The 21883-nt window shown below is 41.5% G+C and overlaps 1 protein-coding gene across 1 annotated transcript; it reads right to left on the reverse strand.

The window, feature by feature from the left end:
* Positions 1-1044: 1044 nt before the first annotated feature.
* Positions 1045-21883, reverse strand: elovl6 (ELOVL fatty acid elongase 6). Its single transcript, XM_061788086.1, has 4 exons — positions 21576-21883; positions 5386-5517; positions 2869-3020; positions 1045-1751 (listed from the first exon to the last, which is right to left on the reverse strand). Exons 1-4 carry the CDS (start codon positions 21656-21658, stop codon positions 1315-1317), a joined length of 804 nt encoding a protein of 267 aa, XP_061644070.1. The 5' UTR covers positions 21659-21883; the 3' UTR covers positions 1045-1314.

A 21883-nucleotide genomic window follows, 5' to 3' on the forward strand; every position in this document is an offset into this window, starting at 1 on the left:
AGAACTTTAATATTTGTTAGCAGGCTAAATATGTGGTGAATGTAATAGCTTTACGCGTTAGCTCCACAAATGCTAATAATGCTTGTGAATCAGGATACGTCTGTTTTGAATTGTTTAAAACTCACGTTTTTTCTGAGTTAATTAGTGCATGTTTTAGTCCCAAACGTCATCAATAAATACCTTATGTCTTTTCGATTCAGCTCAACAATGTATTCCTAATTTAAGTGAGTTGTCCTTCATGATGAAAAATTTCAGGTCACTGTGCTTACCCGTTGACAGCCTATTTTGGGCAAGGAGCCATTTTGTTTACCAGAGTGGATGATCAAAAAGGACCCAGCAAAAATACATCCCCCCCCCCCCCAAAAAAAAAAAAAAACAATAACTTGCAGTGAAATATAGTTTATGAAGATAAAGGGGGAAAAAAACTACTACCCGTTTTTAGTGAACAAAGTTGGTCTTATTTCGTCACTTTTTAAAAATACAGTAACTTCCACAATGAGAAATTGAGTACACTTACAGTGCGATACACCTCCCCGAGGGAGCCCAAATGGCAGAAGTATGGATTTGACCCATATAAATCGAACTTTGAACACTTACTTTTAAGGTTTAGTCATGAATTTGAAACAAAAGACGACAAGGGGTGAATGTTTTGCATGTTTTCTTTGACATAAATACAGTGCAAATGCACATAAGCACAACAGAGACCACTAATAATACACTAGACTTTTTTAATAGTCAATACAACAGATTTTTTAACAATTTGCATGTTTCCCCGCCCATTTTGTAAAACGAGTCTATTTGCAACAAACCAATCAGAAATCTTTAATCCTCCATTTTCCAGATTCAAACACCGATCCTTACAACTGTGAGGCAGGCTTGCCAACCACTATTACACTGTTTTATATTACTTATACATAAAGAGAAGCGTAGATCATTTCGGAAGAACTGGAACAGCTGTTTTTGTGTCCTGACGTCATGCATATGTCAATGGGCAAATGGCTGGACTAAGACCTGAGAAAATGTGGCAAATGCTAGACAAAAAGGTGAAAATTAACAACTTTTATTTGTATTGACAGATAAAAACATAAAACAGCACACGCACACTGACGAGACAAAAGCAATTCTTCAGTTGTAGTAGTTTAAAAAGTCAAGTAAACAACGCTTGTGGCAGATTTTTCAATCAAGTGATTTAAGACTACTTAATGAGGGACTTTTGAGTTTTAACTTCAGTTTACGATGGCTTCATCACAGTGGTCCACCTATCATCTCGCCACCAGTCTCATTTCTTTTTTCTCCCTTTTTTTTTTGCCTTTTCTACTCAGTCTTCTTCACGACAGAGGATGTTTTGGTCTTGCCCACGTAGGCCCCCCAGAAGAACTGCACAAAGAGCACGAAGTAGCTGAGGTACATGAGCGAGGACCAGACGATGTTGTGCATGTGCGACGGGCACTCGTGGCCCCGCTGCATCCACGAGTACACCAGATAGTTGACCACGCAGCCCATCAGCATCTGGGTGATCTGTGTCAGAGTGATGAACATGGCGTAGTTGCGCGACACCCTGAAGCCGGCCGCCCGCAGGGCATAGTAAGAGTACATGACTGCGTGCACCAGGTAGTTCATGGTCATGAACCAGCCGCCGCCGGCCACCATGTCCTTGTAGGAATACCAGGAGTACAGCAGTACGGTGATGTGGTGGTACCAGTGCAGGAAGATCAGCTTCTGCTTTCTCAGCACGATGAACAGCGTGTCGCCTGCACACATAAGACAGTAAGCTCATTATTGGCATCCCATCTAAAGCAAGGCTCGCTCCCGAGGGCTGCAGCTAGTGACTATTTTTAGAATTGATTGGGCCAACGATTATCACATCAACTAAATATACAAAAATAGATTGCACCTTATTAATAAAATACAAAATGTACATGTGAAGTACAGGTATTATCGTTGTCCATTTGGTTTCACCATCCTCACATACTACCCTAGTATCTGCGACTGAGTGTGTATGCCTTTAAAAGGCGGGCCTAGCCTGGTGAGTGATGTGGGCGTCAGCGAATGAAACTAGAGTTTGCTGTTGTGAGCTCAGGTTAGCAGCTTGCGGTTAAATTGCTAACTGTGCTTCAGTTGTGGCCACTTTTTATGAATGTTTATTACCATTTGTTCAGTAAAGCGATTGAAAGTGCACATGCAGTTGTGTCTATTGTTGACCACTTGTGGGAGCATTAAAATACGTTCTACCCAGCGGTGGTAGGCTATGTTCGCAAACAACGTTTTAAGTTGCCTTGTTGTGTAAGCCAGTTCTTGAAGTAAACAAACTGCACTTTTCATCTTCTTTTCAAGTATGAAAGGATCCCAAACTAATTAGCTTATTCCGACGAGTGGTATATGCGAGTGGAATAACTTTAGAATTAGAAACAACAATTTAAAAAATACTATATGACATAATTTGTTATCATATTTAATCCAACTAAACCTTTTTTTTGTAGAGCACATTTTAAACAACCACAGCTGAAACAAAGTGCTATACATGAATTCCATTAAAACAAGTAAATTAAAAACAAAAACACTAAAACAAGGGCAGAATCTCTAAAGTTAAAAAAAATATGAATACTAAATGTAAATAATGCATTATTTCGTTATTAAAATGAAACGTAAAAACGATAAAATGACCTATTTTTATTAAATAGTTGATAAACAAAAAAATACATCAAATGAGCACGCATTATTATTTTCCTATTAAAATACATAATTTAACAAAATGCAAAAATATTAGTATGTTGAAAAAATATATAATTTATGGTTAGAATCCAGATCATTAACACGTCCAGTACAGAAAGAAATATGTTCTAAAATGTAGAAAGAAAATGGACTTACCCAGTTCTGGCGCTTTACTTAGCACAAACGCGTAGGCCCAGAATTTGCTGACGGGCCCGTTGTAAAAGCTCTGGTCGCAAACCGACTGTTTGAGCCCTTTGGTCATGAGGATGTACGTCATGTAGCTTCCAGTGCGGACGGCGCCAAATATACTGTAATAAAAACAGAACCAAAACAACAGTACATTGAACCGTGGCCGACAACAAACACAGTGTTTCTGTTTGCTTAAAGATATTTTGTTATTACATAACACTGGAATAGATTGCCCTCACTCGTTCTAAATGTCTACAACATCTTTCCAGCTGTGGAGCAATAGCTGGTGAGGTGTTCTGGGAACGTCCCACCGGGAGGAGACCCCGGGGACGACCCAGGACACGCTGGAGAGACTACATCCCTCGGCTGGCCTGGGAACGCCTTGGGATCCCCACGGAAGAGCTGGATGAAGTGGCTGGGGAGAGGGAAGTCTGGGCGTCCCTGCTAAAGCTACTGCCACCGCGACCGACCTCGGATAAGCGGTAGAAAAAAATGGATGGATGGCATTCACTGTACAAAAGAAGAGGAATTAGTCAACGTTTTAAAGAACGAAAAGTGCATTGGCGACTCATTTAGGAGAGTGGTGGAATCTCTTTTCATGCAACAAAATGGGTATAATATAGCGAACCCCCACCTATTTATGGTTAGCTATTCACAAACTCATCCCTTCTAAAATTCTCTCAGACAGGGTGTCAAACTCAATTTAGTTCATGGGCCACATTCACGGGAAAAAACGGGATGTGGTGGTATCGGAATACAAGATTTGATTTCAATAGTCTGACATAGTGCAATCGTGAAAGAGCAAAATTGTCTTGTAGTCTGATCCGGGCATTACGCGTTGTCTGTCTCAGACGTGTTGTTTGTCCCACATGGCCGACATTTATTATTATTTTTAAAATAACTTTATTGGCCGTCAAATATTTACAAGACTACGCCAAAAGACATGCAACAAGGCTAAAAATAAACCAGCTTTTAGATTCAAATATACTGTGCACGATGGCGACGCGAAGCAAATAAAGTAAATATTATATTAGAAATATTTATATATATATATACATATTTGAGCTAAAACACAAACAATCTATAAGAGGAAAGTAAGCATTAGTCTCCATTATCAATTAGCAGCGAATCTCCTTTTATTAGCATGCATCAAATTAACTTGTACACGTCACTTGTGTGATGGCACACCATCTATGCTTCTGCCCTTTTTGACGCAACACACCCGTTTTTATCTGGGCTTGGGACCAGGAGTGGCTATAAATTGGCACACTGGCCAGGAATGGAACCCGCGACGTCTGCGTTTCAAGGCGGCATTATGTACCACTACACTCCCAGTCACTCAAACATTTTCATAAACAAGTAACTTCACAAAACCTATTTTTAACTGCACATTTGCACATGAAATTACGTGACAAAACATATATATTATATTATACATACAGGCATGGCTTCTACGGGAGTTAAAAAAAATTTCATTCTCCACACATGAAATGGAAGCAAGCTTTTTTCCCCTCTCTCAGCTACGAGTCCCAACACTTCCGGTTCTATGGTGCTTGTGTCAAAATAAAAGCAAGGGTTTCAAAATAAGCGTATGACCCTTAAGGGTGGAACAGTTTTTGGAAACCTTCCAAATCATTCAATTTGACTGTTTCGGTTCAGTCCACAGGTCCCGTTTGGTTCGGCACCAACACTTTTTTTTTCTCATTTACTATTGAGGCAAAGCCGTGTGCAGTAGCATCAATGTTAGCCAAGAGGGAAAATGCATCAGTGTTGAAACCCTTTTAGCAACAGATTGAAACAAACGGTGAAGCACATCAGCACACACACGTAGACAAATACAACAATACTCACAGGTGTGTATATATATATATATATATATATATATATATATATATATATATATATATAAATGTATCATGTATTGTTCTAATATTACTGCGGTTTACTGCTGAGTTTTGACCCGCTCCGTGTATATCCGTACATCTGTATTATTCTGCCTCCAGGTGGCCAAAGCGCACACACCAGGAGCAGCAGCGCATGCCCATTGAATGGAAGCAAAAAAAAAATTGGGCAAAAATTGATTACATTTTTAAATAATCAATTGTGTAATTATTGTATGTTTTTGTAAAGTACAATATTGTAGAGTGCTATTTTTCTTATCAAAAATACAAAGAAAATGGTTTGTTTGTTTTTAGGGGAAGGCTGGAACGGTTTAAAGCCTTTATTTCAAAGGCAAAATATGATTTTAGATAGAGGTCACAGAACAAATTCAATTTGTATCTCAAGGCACCACAGTACAGTTTTTCAGTCATCAAACTCGAATCGTAGACCCCTCCCCTCCCCATTAATCTATGTTGGTTACCTTTACAACTTTTGCCGATGGAAAAACACCAAAAAGGAAAGGAACTGTTTGTACCGCTTGATGGAAAAGATTCACCATTTAAAAATCTGAGTTTCCAAATATCGCTTGGTCATTTGCCCCACCTGAAAACGGCGAGCGTGAGGGACCAGAGCACCAGAGGCTTCCTCAGCTCAAACTTCTCTCGTTGCTTCATGACATGGCGGCCGCCGAGGATGCAGGCAGCGTAGAGGGCAGAGAAAAGGAAGGACTTCTTCCTGTAGAAGCCAAAAAACAACACGCATGCATTTTACAGCGGGAAATGAACATACGATATTTATACAAATACAGGTGCATCTCAAATTAAAACACCGTAGAAAAGTTCATTTATTCCAGTAGTTCCATCGAAAAGTGAAACTCATGGAAACACTTTTCAGATTGCCAATTTCTACCTAATTTCTATAATAATCATCCATATTATTCCTTCTTAAAATGGTGAATTTCGGGTTTTCGTTAGCTGAAAGCAATAATCATCAACATGGTCAATTAAATCCTGAAATATTTAATTCTGTTTATAGTTCCACCTGTAGTCGCCATGGTCACAAAAACCAGGGTGAGCAGTAGCTCTTGATCCTTGAGGTATTTGGACAAAAAGCGTGTCACGAACATCTTAAAACAGCTGGGACTGTTTTTAACACGTGAAAAAGAAATAAGGTGAAGCCAGCATATTAGCGGTTCTGCATTTGCAGATATTTAATACAGTTGACCGCTGCACATTTTCACGGTTCAGCAATTCACACGGCAGATTGTTTTTGAAAAACTTGCCCTTTTATCATTTTCTGTCACATGGCAAGAAAATATGAACATTATGTCATCATTTTTGAGGATAAATACTGTCTCCAGTATGTTTGTTATGTATTGTATGGTAGCTTGTCTTTCATTGAGACAACAGACCGTTACTGTCCGCTCAACCAAACCTATGCTGCAGAAAGAAGGCTAGGCAAAATGTCCGCCAACACACACTCACTCATCCAATATGGCACAGCAGCAGTGTTACATTCTTGATTGACAATCAGCCAGAGTTATGTATGTGGCGGCACCCGTGTCTGCAGTGGTTCACGATAGTTTCGCCAAACTAGGAATAATCACCGCATCAAAACCAGTGAAATCTGTAACAGGTCAGTGGAACATCACTAAGCCTATCTACAATTACCAATTTACGTTATCACCGTGTGGGTCCAGCACTTTCGTCCCTATCCTCCGCGAATAGCTGTACGGTGAACCCAAACATATTCGCGGTACGGCATTCTTAGATTTCCGAATAACAGCGTCGCTTTAGCACCATCTGGTAGCATATTGGTGCCAAGGAAACAATTTGAAGTGAGTCGAGGAGCTTCATTTGGACAATAGTAGTCCTTGCTGTCCTATTGTGGCATCTATAGAGAATGACAAATCCTTTCAGGGAGGGGCGTGAGCCACTTCAATTACTTACGAATAGTGACGGTTCACTGGACGCCTCCTTTAAAAGACAAAACGCTTGCATCATCGCCACATTGTTGACAACACTAAACTGAAATGACCACCTCAACTGGTCCCTCCACAGCTGAAGGTTTTTTTTTGTTTTTGTTTTTTTAAGTAGCTCCAACTGACTCCAGATGTTTATCTTTTGCTTCCATTTTGGCTCAAATACCTCACAGCTGCAGCCTTGTGTGTGGAAGATAAGTATGTAGTGGGACAGACAAATAAAGGGCACGCTGCTGAAAACACTAAAGAGCGAACAACAACAAAAACATACGCTCGTAAAAGCTGGCATGGAATTGTATGTCATAACTACCAATCAGTGTCAATCAGACACCTCAGCCAATAAGATGGCGACGTTCCCACGATAGCAACGTCAAGGCTGGGACTGCAGGATGACATCATCGCTTCTCAATGCTCTTCAGAACAGTGAGGGTGGGAGGTTGGGTTGCTCAAGTGACATTGTTATGCACTCCGTTCGAAGCAGGTAGATGTTTACCTCACTATGTTTTAGGTCTACGTTCAAATTCTGGATTATCAATTAACTGTAACCGTCAAATTCATAATTTGTGAAATGTGTTCCAAAAATAATGTGTTCATAGCATACATACAACCTAAGATGTCATGTAGTCACCAATTACTTAATCAGCATGTCGCCGCTGTCAGATGGGAAAATCGTATGTTAAAAATATTTGATGGTTACAGCCCTAAATATAAGGTATAATACCAATTATAACAATCCAAGGTTTTGCAACACAATAAAACTTTTTTTGGCATTTGGGCACAAGTTATCTGAGCTATGTTTGACACATCTCTGTGAATTCCCGTCATCAAGTCGTACATAGACTTGCTGCATTTACAATGTAACGAGCAGCATCATAAACATGACCGGATAACACATTGTCGCCTTTATGCAAGTACGTTGTTGTGTACAAGTGGGATTATCGTGCCAAACACAGGAATCCCTGGGGTGTGACCACCCCCCTTCCCTTCCCCCAGCGTTGTATGGAGCTGCTGGCTAACCTGCTGTGAAACTTGGATCCGTATTAGATGGTCCAGGAGATTTCATCGGTTACATAATCCAGCGTTTGCAGTCTGGGGATGAGTCTGCAGTTGTCTCGGCGGACATGGTGTGTTTACAGTGTGTACAATGTACGTACAAACCCAAATTGCAAATGAAATTGGGACGTTGTGTAAAACGTAAATAAAGACAGAATACAACGATTTGCAAATCCTTTTCACCTATATTCAATTGAATACACGACAGAGAAGATCTATAATGTTCAAACTGATTGTTTTCTTTTTTTTTTGCACATACACACTCATTTTGAATGTGATGCCTGCAACACGTTCCAAAAAAAACTGGGAGAGGGGCAACAAAAGACTGGGAAAGATGAGGAATACTCAAAAACACTCTTCGGGAACATGTCAATGTCAATATTGGGTATACAAGGAGCATCCCCGAAAGGCTCCATTGTTCTCAAGCAAGGACGGGCCGAGGTTCACCATTTTGTGAACAAGTGCGTGAGCAAATAGTCCAACAGTTTAAGAATGTTTCTCAACATACAGTTGCAAGGAATTTTGGGATTTCACCATCTATGGTCCAGAATCTGGAGAAATCTTTTTGCACTTCATCGGAAAGCCTGAAAACCAACATTGAATACGGACGGCACTGCATTAAAAACCAGCACCATATTACCACGTGGGTTCAGGGACACTTCAGAAAACCATCGGCAGGCAGGTAACACAGATAGCGTTCAGATCTACAAATGAAAGCTAAAACTCTACCATGCAAAGCGAAAGCCATATATCAACAACACCCAGGGACGCCGCCAGCTTTTCTGGGCCTGAGCTCATCTGAGGTGGACTGACACAAACTGGAAAGTGTGCTGTGGTCTGACGAGTCCACATTTCAAATTGTTTTTGGAAATCATGGACGTCGTACCTTCAGGGCCAAAAAGGAAAAGGACCATTGTTATCTTTGCAAAGTTCAAAAGCCAGCTGTGATGTTAACGGGGTGTGTTGGTGCCCATGGAACGGGTAACTTGCACATATGTGAAGGCACCATTAATGCTGAAAGGTACATACAGGTTTGGGGGCAACATATGCTGCCATCCAAGCATCTTTTTCAGGGATGTCCCTGCTTATTTCAGCAAGACAATGCGAAGCCACATTCTGCATGTCTTGCAACAGTCTGGCTTCGTTGTAAAAAGTGTGCGTATTAGAATGGCCTGCCAGCCAGCATTCCAGGCCTGTCTCCCATTGAAAATGTGTGCAAGCGCATTATGAAGCGCAAAATACGACAAAGGAGACCCCGGACTGTTGAGCAACTGAAGCTGTATATCAAACAAGAATGGGAAAGAATTCCACCGACAAAGCTTCAAAAAACTGTATGTCCTCAGTTCCTAAATGCTGAGTGAGGTGATGTATCGCAGTTGTAAACATGCACCTGTCCCAACTTTTTTGGAACGTGTTGCAGGTATCAAATTCAAAAGGAGTGAATATTTGCAAAACAACAAAGTTGATCAGTTTGAACATTATCTTGTCTTTATAGAGTATTCAAATGAATATTGGTTGAAAAGGATTTGCAAATCGTTATATTCTGTTTTCATATAAGTTTCACACAATGTCCCAACTTCATTGGAATTGGGGTTTGTATGTATGGCGATAGCGACTACATTTACACTTTCCAAATTGTTATGCAAATATGTTACGTCAATTTCCGTGGCGCACTCTAACGCAGCGGTGCAGCACAAGTGTGTAATGATGTCACACACATATATAAAAATAAATACAAATTAGCGAAAACAGCAGAGGAGGCGCCGCAGCTTGCAAGCAGTCCCTACAATGTTACTATTTTGTATTACATATGTGCATAGGGAAAGGTTTGGCTTATTAACTTGCATTAGTTATCATAGTACATCATGATACAATAAGTTTTTATCTTTGTTCCTTGTGCAGTTGATTGCAAATATGTTTGCTTAGCACTTTGTATTTTGTTTGCATTATTTATACTTTATTATTCTATGTAAAATATTAAACCTTGATTTTGAATCCACCCTTTTGCTCATTTGATATAAACGTCTTGTAATATTTGTTCATAAAGTATGTATAGATATATATTGACCAAATTATTTACTACCTCAAACACACACAAACGTACCGAAAACGGGTACTGTTGAATACCAGTAACGATTCCCAGGCAACATGAATTGGTAAACGTACCAGTTGAAATGTGAAAGGGGTACCCATTCCTAATTGTCCATTTTTTTGTGCTGGTTTTTTGTTAATGAAAGCATGGTTCTCCTTTTGGTACCATGGAAGAAAGTGGTCAGTCAGAAAGTCCACATACTGTTCAGGTCATTTTCACACCTTTATGGACTCTAGTGTGTGTGTGCGTGTATGCAGTATATAATAGTGTGGCATGATGAAATTCTTGAAGACCAAGAAGTGGCGGGAATATGAGCAGGAAGCATGCGCGTGTCATCCAATTGGTCCCGATTATATCACGCAATTAAAAGAACGGCAAAATGACCTGGCCAACGCAGCAACTTCCAAAGATTGTAGATAAGGGGATTTGTTTGGTGCTTATCATTTGTGCCTATGACGTGTGTGAAACTACTTGAACGTCAGAGATTGAAGATTTTCAGTCTTTAATCAATTTCATTATCCTGACAGTATTTAAAACTTTGTCACATTTTGGGGGGATTTAACTGGACGTTTAGACGACAAAGATGCAGTAAAAACAGCTTCAGAAAAATAGGGCTGAAATGATTAATTGACTAACTTCACAATTTCAAAATGATCATCAAACTTTGACTCCATGCCAAGTACAGTTCAGTTGTATTTAACTTTCAGGTACTATTCATTTGCATTTCATCTTTCAGAACCGTTCCTTTTCAAACATTTAAGTACAATTTTTATTTTTTTTTATTTTTTATTTTTTTTAAATGGGCAATACATTTGAATTGAATCATTACTTAAGCACATTTTATTATTTTCCACTATTTAAGCACAGCATTAATGTTCAGACACTGTTAAATGTTACAGCAGCTGATAATGTTAAAGATACTTTTTAAGAATAAAACCTCTGGCTTGCTGATATCACTAACGGTTGTGTCTCGCCGTTCGATGTGTTAGTACACCAGTGGTTGGTTTCTTCTCTACGACTCTGATTTTTCTTCACAATTGCAAGTTTTGCCACCCATAGACAAAGCTCTGGTTTTTCACATTGGCTACAACCGACTAGGATAAATGTAGTCTTCACAAGCAGTCAGCGGAGGTCAGAAATAAAAGGAATTGGCCAATATGTTTGAGGGGAATGTACTCTACAATGCACTTCTGTTACGTAGCATAGTGTATCCCCTTCAAGGTCGTCCTTGAAGAAGAGGCAGATACCACCCCTGGGCAGCTTTGCACAATCTCTCCATGTGTATTATCTACACCACATATCAAGTGCTGGGTTGAGCTGACGGTGAATAGACATTTGACAGAAAAAATGACCTATCAGTCACCCCGCTTGAGCAACAATTCAAGATAGGAAATTCTTTGAGGCCGAGTCAAGATGTGTTGAAACGCTAACAGAGCGCGTCGGCAGCAGAGCGGGCATTTTACGACATTTCTTTTCATCTGCAACGACGGAACTCGACAGTCAATCAACAAACTCCGAATTAGACTCACTTCACTTGAGCGGTCGTCTATCTGAAGCGCTCTCCTAACTCAAATTTCGCATCAAAACTAGTGCTGCGCAATATATCACAAATATATTTTCATTGCGACGCACAAATACATATCGCAAAACATTGCTTGACCCGTGATAAATAGTACATCGTTTGCCATGCATTCACCTTCTGCATGACGATGTATTTGGCCAATCTGATGGGGCCCTTCTGCCCAATATGCTGCGAACGGAGAAGGAGCTAGTTGGCGTCAAAATGGCTTAGGGGGGGGATGGAGACTAGTACGAAAATGTGGGAAACGGAGAAGAAAGAACGGCCCGTTTCTTATTCGAAAATACTCTGGATACAAGAGAGGCGAACGGTTACAAACACAGCTACTATGAAAGTCATACAAAAGCTTGTTGCAGCCACCAGAGGAAACACGACTGATCTCCAGAGCAACCTTCAACACAACCACGAAGCGTTATATGAAAAGTTGCAAAAGCAGCACACGCTTGCACATCCACAACCCGACAATTCTCCTTGAATTGAGGTGTATTGCTGATTGGGAAAAGACAAGATTAAACAATTGCAATTGGGTTCAAATTATCTTCACATATAATTTTAATATTAATATCATATTCTTATTTCAACAATCCAACTAGTTAGGGACATTTTAGTGACAAAAAGCAGAACATGTTTTAAGGGGGGGGGGGGGGGGGGGAAATTAAGATGTTTTATTTAAGTGATCAGGAAACTACATCGCCATGTAACGAAGACTGTTAATTGTTAATATAGCAGCTGGAGCCAGGTGGATTTATTTTTTATTTTGTTTTCATTAAAACCATGTTGTTTGAATTGAAATAATCTATCTTTTTGCCCAGTGTCTCGATAAGGTACTCACTGACTAGGATCAATGTGGGCAGAAAAACAATCATGTGTACTCAAGTATTTATTTATCCCCCATTCCAATATTCAACAACATTATCACGTTTTCCCATTATCGTGCAGCCATATTCGCAACAAATAAACAAAAACAAACAATGCGGCCAAGCGACAGCCATTTCGAATCTCTCGGTAATGTTCTGAACTCCTGTTCCCATGGCCATACATGGAGGCGTTGGTCTTCGAGGATGTACCCCTGCCCTCTTCATTGCGGTCTGCCAACACGCGAACAGCTTTCGTTACCATGACAACTGGCAGCAGAGCTGCAGTGGATGGAGAAATTCTACACACCCATGTTCAAATGCCAGGTTTTTGTGATTATCCATCCATCCATCCATTTTCTACCGCTGTAGCTTGAGCAGGGACGCCCAGACTTCCCTCTCCCCAGCCACCTCATCCAGCTCTTCCGGGGGGATCCCGAGGCGTTTCCAGGCCAGCCGAGAGACGCAGTCTCTCCAGCGTGTCCTGGGTTTTTGTGATCAATCATTTCAAAACCTTTGCCACCATTAACGTGACCTTTAACCTGTACAACTAACATGAATTTCTCTTTACAAGAAGTAAAAATCTTTTCCTTTCGGCTTGTCGCCACAGCGCGTCATCCTTTTCCATGGAAGCCCATCTCCTGCATCCTCCTCCCCAACACCAACTGCCCTCATGTCTTCCCTCACGTCATGTCATCCATCAACCTTCTCTTTGCTCTTCCTCTCGCTCTCTTGCCTGGCAGCTCCATCCTCATCATCCTTCTCCCAATATACTCACTATTTCTCCTCTGGACGTGTCCAAACCATCCAAGTCTTCTCTCTCTAACTTTGTCTCCAAAACATCGAACCTTGGCTGTCCCTCTGATGAGCTCATTTCTAATTTTATCCAACCTGGTCACTCCGAGAGCGAACCTCAACATCTTCATTTCGGCCACCTCCAGCTCTGCTTCCTGTTTTCTCTTCAGTGCCACTGTCTCGAATCCGCGCATCGTGGCTGGCCTCACCACTGTTTTATAAACTTTGCCCTTCATCCTAGCAGAGACTCTTCTGTCACATGACACACCTGACACCTTCCTCCACCCGTTCCAACCTGCTTGGACCAGTTTCTACACTTCTTGACCACAATCACCATTGCTCTGTCTGTTGACCCCAAGTATTTAAAGTCCTCCACCCTTGCTCTCTCTTTTCCCTGTAGCCTCACTCTTCCCCCACCACCCCTCTCGTTCATGCACATACATTCTGTTATACTTCGGCTAATCTACATTCCTCTGCCTTCCAGTGCATGTCTCCATCTTTCTAACTGTTCCTCCACCTGCTCCCTGCTTTCACTGCAGATCACAATGTCATCTGCAAACATCATGGTCCACGGGGATTCCAGTCTAACCTCATCTGTCAGCCTATCCATCACCACTGCAAACAGGAAGGGACTCAGGGCTGATCCCTGATGCAGTCCCACCGCCACCTTAAATTCATCTGTCACACCTACAGGACACCTCACCACTGTTTTGCTGCACTCGTACGTCCTATTATTCTAGCATACTTCTCTGCCACTCCAGACTTCCGCATGCAGTACCACAGTTCCTCTCTGGGTACTCTGTCATAGGCTTTCTCTAGATCTACAAAGACACAATGTAGCTCCTTCTGACCTTCTCTGTACTTTTCCATCAACATCCTCAAGGCAAATAATGCATCTGTGGTACTCTTTCTAGGCATGAAACCATACTGTTACTCGCAAATACTCACTTGTCCTGAGTCTAGCGACCACCACTCTTTCCCATAACTTCATTGTGTGGCTCATCAACTTTATTCCTCTATAGTTCCCACAGCTCTGCACATTACCCTTGTTCTTAAAAATGGGCACCAGCACACTTTTCCCCCATTCCTCAGGCATCTTCTCACACACTAGAATTCCATTGAACAAGCTGGTCAAACACTCCACAGCCACCTCTCCTAGATGCTTCCATACCTCCACAGGAATGTCATCAGGACCAACTGCCTTTACATTTTTCATCCTCTTTAATGCCTTTCTAACCTCCCCGTTACTAATCATTGCCACTTCCTGGTCCACCACATTGGCCTCACCTACTCTCCCTACACTCTCATTTTCCTCATTCATCAACTCCTCGAAGTATTCTTTCCATCTATCTAGCACACTACTAGCAGCAGTCAACATATTTCCATCTCTATCCTTAATCACCCTAACCTGCTGCACATCCTTCCCATCTCTATCCCTCTGTCTGGCCAACTTGTAGAGATCATTTTCTCCTTCTTCAGTGTCCAACCTGGCATCCATGTCATCATATGCTTCTTGTTTGGCCTTTGCCACATCTACCTTTGCCCTGTGTCACATCTCAATGTATTCCTTTCGCCTCTGCTCGGTCCTCTCAGTGTCCCACTTCTTCTTAGCGAACCTTTTTCCTTGTATGATTTCCTGTACTGTGAGGTTCCACCACCAAGTCTCCTTCTCTCCTTTCCTGCCAGAAGATACTCCAAGTACTCTCCTGCCTGCCTCTCTGATCACCTTGGCCGCAGTGGTCCAGTCTTCTGGAAGCTCCTCCTGTCCACCGAGAGCCTGTCTCACCTCTTCCCGAAAAGCTGCACAACACTCATCCTGTCTCAGCTTGCACCACATGGTTTTCTGCTCTGCCTTTATCTTCCTCCCCACCTCCAGAGTCTTTTTACACACCATCATCCTATGCCGTCTAGCCACACTCTCCCCTACCACTACCTTACAGTCGGTAACCTCCTTCAGATGACATCGTCTGCACAAGATGTAATCCACCTGCGTGCTTCTACCTCCGCTCTTGTAGGTCACCCTACGTTCGTGCCTCTTCTGGAAAAAGTGTTCACTACAGCCATTTGCATCCTTTTTGCAAAGTCTACCACCATCTGTCCCTCCAAGTTCCTTTCCTGGATGCCATACTTACCCATCACTTCTTCATCACCCCTATTTCCTTCACCAACATGTCCATTCCAATCTGCACCAATCACGACTTTCTCTCTGTCTGGGATGCTCAGAACTACTTAGTCTAGCTCCTTCCAGAATTTCTCTTTCACCTCTAGGTCACATCCTACCTGTGGGGCATAGCCACTAATCACATTAAATATAACACCCTCAATTTCCAGTTTCAGCCTCATCGCTCGATCTGATACTCTTTTCACCTCCAAGACATTCTTAGCCAACTCTTCTTTTAAAATAACCCCGACTCCATTTCTCTTCCCATCTACACCATGGTAAAATAATTTAAACCCTGCCCCTAAACTTCTAGCCTTACTGCCTTTCAACCTGGTCTCCTGGATACACAATATATCAACCTTTCTCCTAATCATCATGTCAACCAACTCCCGAGATTTTCCTGTCATCGTCCCAACATTCAAAGTCCCCACATTCAGTTCTAGGCTCTGTGCTTTCCTCTTCTCTTTCTGCCGAAGAACCCGCTTTCCACCTCTTCTTCGACTTCAACCCACAGTAGCTGAATTTCCACTGGCAGCCTGCAGGTTGACGGCGCCGGTGGCGGACGTTGTTAACCCGGGCCACGACCGATCCGGGACGGAATTCTTTGGATGAACGCTCATATTTGTTTGGCAAAGTTTTAAGCCGGATGCCCTTCCTGACGCAACCCACTGCATTTATCCAGGCTCGGGACCGGCCTACAGTTTGCACTGGCTTGTGCCCCCCATAGGGCTGCATTTCAAGAAGTAAAAATAAACAATTGAAAAAATGTGGTTGCATAAGTGTTCACCCCCTTTTCGAACTGGGATGTGGCAGTGTTCAGAATAACCCAGTCACATTTAAACTCATCTTACATGAAAGTGAGCACCATTTAAACAGATGTTCTATTAAGCTTAAGACTTTTTTTTTTGTTGCCTTCTGGCAAACAGTTTTGTGCTAACACTGACTGGTATTTCAAACTGTTCATAACTCCTTCCACCTTTTCTAAGGCCCCAGTTGAAGCTATAGAAATCAGCCCCAAAGCATGATGCTGCCACCACCATGCTTCACTGTCGGTATGGCATTCTTTTGAGCATTTACGCCAAACATAACTTTTGGAATTCATCGGACCATAACACGTTACCACATCTGTTAAAGAGAAGTTGTTACCAAACACAACTCTGCAAAAATCACCAAAAAGAACACACCATCTTGCTTTGGAGACGTTTTTCGTCAGCTGGAACTGGGACAAGGTGGAAGGAATTATGAACAGTTCGAAATACCAGTGTTAGCACAAAACCGCCAGGCTTCTGCTACAAAGCAAAGAAAAAAGGTAAAGCCTAGTTAATAGAACATCTGAAATTTATTTGGGGTTCATCAGAGGCACTTTATTGCAAGAGTATGCTGAATCACATTTAAGATGAGTTTGAATGTGATTGAATAATTTGGAACACAGAAACATTGTAGTTATGAGGGTGTGCACACTTGCGCAACCACATTTCAGTCATCTTTGTAACTTCCCCTCTCAAAAATATATACACATTTTAAAAATTAATTTCAGTTGTACTGGTCGGCGGTCACAATCGTGGAAAAGATTTTGAAATGATTTATCTTGGTCACAGTTTTTTTTTTAAATCACAAAAAGCTGGCATTTTGAACAGGGGGGGTGTAGGCTTTATATCTACTGTGGTTGGTATCCACTTAGTTGACCACAGAGTCTAAAAGAGTGATCTGTAAGCTTCCATACACAGTAAGAGCAGGGATTGTATTTTCAGCGGTGGAGGCAGCGCTTCATCACCAAGCTGCCAAATTCACACCAATTAGCGTGGTGGACCCTTGCTTGTGGCAAACGCAGCGGACAAATTGGCATCTTAAATTTCTGTAATATGTCCCCTTTACCACTTCCTATGAGGACATCTTGGATAAATCATTGCACTATAACATGGGGGAAATGATCTAAGCCAAACTGGCATAGCACACAGTAAAAAAATCTAATAAATTGCTGCCCCTGTGCTCCCCCCAGAAGGATTGATGCGATGTGAAAGACAAAACGGGAGCGGCACTCCAGGCATCATTCCTAAAGAGCTGGCCCACATCTTCCACGCTGACCGAGAAGGGCAGCAGCCCAGCCAGCGGTCGCCGATGTTGAAGTCGTCGGGAGTGATCAGCATCATTTTAATGCCAGCAGCAGCAGGAACACACTCCTATTAATGGTTATTACAACCCCAATTCCAATGAAGTTGGGATGTTGTGTTAAACATCAATAAAAACTGAATACAATGATTTCCAAATATGTTCAACCTATATTGAATTGAATAAACTACAAAGACGAGATATTTAATGTTCAAACTGATAAACTTGATTGTTTTTAGCAAAATATCATTAACTCAGAATTTTATGGCTGCAACATGTTCCAAAAAAGCTGGGACCGGGTCATGTTTACCACTGCGTTACATCACCTTTTCTTTGAACAACATTCAATAAACGTTTGGGAACTGAGGACACTAATTGTTGAAGCTTTGTAGGTGGAATTCGTTCCCATTCTTGCTCGATGTACAGCTTCAGCTGTTCAACAAGTCCGGGGTCTCCGTTGTCGTATTTTACGCTCCATAACGCGCCACACATTTTCAATGGGAAACAGGTCTGGACTGCAGGCAGGCCAGTCTAGTACCCGCACTCTTTCACTACAAAGCCACGCTGTTGTAACACGTGCAGAATGTGGTTTGGCATTGTCTTGCTGAAATAATCAGGGCATGCAAAAGATGTTGCTTGGATGGCAGCATATGTTTCTCCAAAACCTGTATGTACCTTTCAGCATTAATGGTGCCTTCACAGATGTGTAAGTTACCCATGCCATTGGCTCTAACACAGCCCCATACCATCACAGATGCTGGCTTTTGACGTCCACAATTTCCAAAAACAATTTGAAATGTGGACTTGTCGGACCACAGAACACTTTTCCACTTTGCGTCAGTCCATCTTAGATGAGCTCGGGCCCAGAGAAGCCGGCGGCGTTTCTGGGTGTTGTTGATAAATGCCTTTTGCTTTGCATGGTAGAGTTTCAAGTTGCACTGACGGATGTAACGCCGAACTGTATTTACTGACATTGGTTTTCTGAAGTTGTTCAATGTTGGTTTTCGGCTTTGCCGCTTACATTCAGTGATTTCCCCAGATTCTCTGAACCTTTTGATGGTATTATGGAACGTAGATGATGAAATCCCTAAATCCCTAAATTGTAACGTACTAAATTGTAACGTACAATCCCTAAATTGTAACGTACAATTGCAATTACAATTGTAATTGTAATTGCAATTGTACGTTGAGGAACATTGTCCTTCAACTGTTTGACTATTTTCTCACGCACTTGTTCACAAAGAGTTGAACCTCACCCCATCTTTGCTTGTGAATGACTGAGCAATTCAGGGAATCTCCTTTTCTATCCAATCACGGCACCCACCTTCATTTTTTTCTATTTCTTTTTAACCAAACCCCAAAAACAAGAAACAGAAACAAATTAATTCTATTTCCATTCATGTAAATGGGAAAATTTACATATGCTTTACAAGAAATTGAGTTCACGAATCAAGTCTCAGAATAAATTAAGTTTGCAAACAGAGGTTTGGCTGTATACAAACACAAGGGTTCCTTGGTGTATGAGTGTAAAGTGCGCAAAATGTGTACGTTTGTAATCAAGTGATATTTAGACCAAACCAATAAGTGTCAATAGAAGGAAACAAATGCCAAAACAGTGCTGACTTTGAAGCTTGTTAATTTTTGGTAGAGGAAGAATGCAGTGCTACGGTTGGTCAAAATTCTTCTTTTGTGGTTTCGAAAGTTACGCACTGTCGCACCATGCTTCTGAACTTAGACATCAGTACTGCATGAAATTATCTTGCTAGCTAGGTTTGTCCATTTTTTTGGGTACACATTTCTTATATCCGGTTTTACACGCCGTTTAAAAAAAAAAAAAATGACCAATTTTTTATTTTTATTTTATTTTTTTTAAATTGCCCATTTGTCATCTGGTATAAATGAATGGCCAAAATGACTTTTTTGTCTTTGATACTCCCCAGCCCTTTGTAGCCTTGATGAACTACGATGGCGTTTACGTAAACTGACGATAAGGGCGCAGCAACTGACGTCTGCATCGCTACCGCTTAGAGCTATGTAAACTATAAATGAAGAACGATCTTATCAAGATGATAAGGTATGTTTATTTGATTACAGGCCTTTTTGTGTCCTTAATGTAATATTTAAAGAACAAATATATTTAAATAGATCTTTTTCAATAACCAGCAGTGGGTGTGCCTAATTATAAGTGTTGTCTAAAATTTCATGTTAATATTAGTATATTTTGATATTTTTTTAGCGGTTTTATTGTGGTATTTTACAGTTCACCCTGTCCCTAGTACGGGGTTTGGATATATGAAGCTCTATTGTTCTACTAAAAAAAATAATAATAATAATAATGCTAAAATGGTGTAACCTTTACCATAAATTCTTTAAAATATAAATCGAATTAATGATTTCTCATCATATATACAAAAATTTCAAATTCTGTCTTTTATTTTTACTAAAATATGTCTGTCCACTGACCATTTTCGGATCAATCAAGTTTACTCAAAAGCTGATTCTTTAATTCCCTGTGTCATTTTCTCTTGTCACTCAAGCACATGCTAGGGCAGAGAGAAGTCAGACATTTTGATAACTGGACGAGTAAGTTTTTGTCCTCATCTGTACCCTTAAGTCACATATTTTTATTACATGTCCTTACCAAACGACTTGTCGTGTTAATATGTTTAACGATTTTCCTGCAATCATCTAAAATGTTGTACAGCACGAGCTAGCTAAAAGAAAAAGAAAAGATAACTCTACCAGCATAGCACAGTTAGCTTAAAAACTTTAAAATGTCATTACCATCACAAGATTAATCCATTTTTAATCAATATGCCATTGTGGCGGTAATGACATTTCTCGAGGGTATCTGACAAAAAAACCAAATTTAAAAAAAAAAATCTTAAATCAATATATATGGACATGAACAGATTCTGAGTCACAGGAAGATAACAATTAAGGTACGGTTACCTACCTTACCTTAATATATATAATATAGTTTTTGTGACATTTTATTTTTGAGAAAAACGAAAATCAAAAGTGCCCGAAATCAAATAAACACCCATATATGGACTATGAACAGAATTGGAGTTGTCCTTGCTAATTGGGTTTTCTTGATATGTTCGTTTCAAATTGGTATCGACGCGTGTCCATTCCCTCTGTAAAGCTAACCACTTTGGGAAGGCCCTAACACGCATCCACAATCCTCTTTAAATCAGCATTTACGACTGGTCATACGGGTTTGGCAGATGAGGTAAGGTTTCACGGCCCTTGTTTTTAACTTATTCACACTGATGAACACGATTGGGGGGTTATTGGCCTTTTTATTTATTTTATTTTATTTTTCTCTTTTTTGTTTGTTTTGCTGCCCGCACCTCCTCACCCCTCCAGTTTAAATAAGAACCTCACACTTCCCCTTGAACGACCGCATACGTGTGTGTGCGGGACACCTACTACGAGACAGATGCCAGCATAGCAGAGTAGCGCCCTGATTGGCCGCAGCTCTGTCAGCAGACATCAGCAGAGGTGTCTGATTGGTGCTTCCTTAGTGCCAGGGGATGGCAGGGTCCTGTGCTGCTGACCCACGCGGCCTCATACATACAGTCCACACACATGGAATGGAAATGTGATGATGTGATTTATGTTGATGGCAAGTTCATGCAAACAAACGACACACACAGCAGATGTGAGGCACTAGGATACTGATTCATCTATATGCCTTTTCCATTTCTTTTTGTGGGGGGTGAAATAGAAGATGAATATAAATACACATCGAATGCATACAAATACAATGTTCAGACATGTACTGAATGGATCCCGCTATTAAGATATACAGAGGCATTTCGATTAAGCTTCACAGCACAACCAGGCTACAAACAAAAATGAGCTGCATTTAGCCTCGTTTGGACTCAATTCTTTCGATCCATGTTAAGCTAAGCAGCATTTACGACTGGTCATGCCGGTTTGGCAGATGAGGCAACTATAGCCGAGGACATGATGACCTTAACATCACCATCACGGTGCCTGATGCCTGGAGGGGCCGAGGGGGGAATGTGGGAAGCGAGGGCGGGGGGGGGGGGGGGGGGGTAAAATTCACAGGGAATCAACGGCATCATCACACGCCCGGTTCGGCGTTGCGGTCCTCAATAGGAAGCGTTTAACACAGAAAGGTTCAACGTGGGGCTTACCAGTTCTCCTGCATCCACCGAATGGCCTCCTCCTCGTTGAACTGCCTCTCGAACTCGTACTCTTGGAGGGCGAGCACCGACATGCTGGGTGAGGCGGGGGCTCGAGCGTCAAACTTCACGGCGGAGAGAGGTGGTAGCGGTTTTGGTGGTGGCGTTAGTAGGAGCAGGAGGTCTGGTTTAGTCGCAGCCCGCCACTCACATTGCCCTAGCTGCCGTCAGCGGACGCAGATGTCCGGAATCCTGATGAAGTGACTGGCAGTGAACGCAGCTCGTCTTCCTCCTCCGCCGGCCGGCCTTTCCTTGTTATG

The sequence above is a fragment of the Phyllopteryx taeniolatus genome, chromosome 10, assembly GCF_024500385.1.
Source record: "Phyllopteryx taeniolatus isolate TA_2022b chromosome 10, UOR_Ptae_1.2, whole genome shotgun sequence".
Classification (NCBI taxonomy): Eukaryota; Metazoa; Chordata; class Actinopteri; order Syngnathiformes; family Syngnathidae; genus Phyllopteryx; species Phyllopteryx taeniolatus.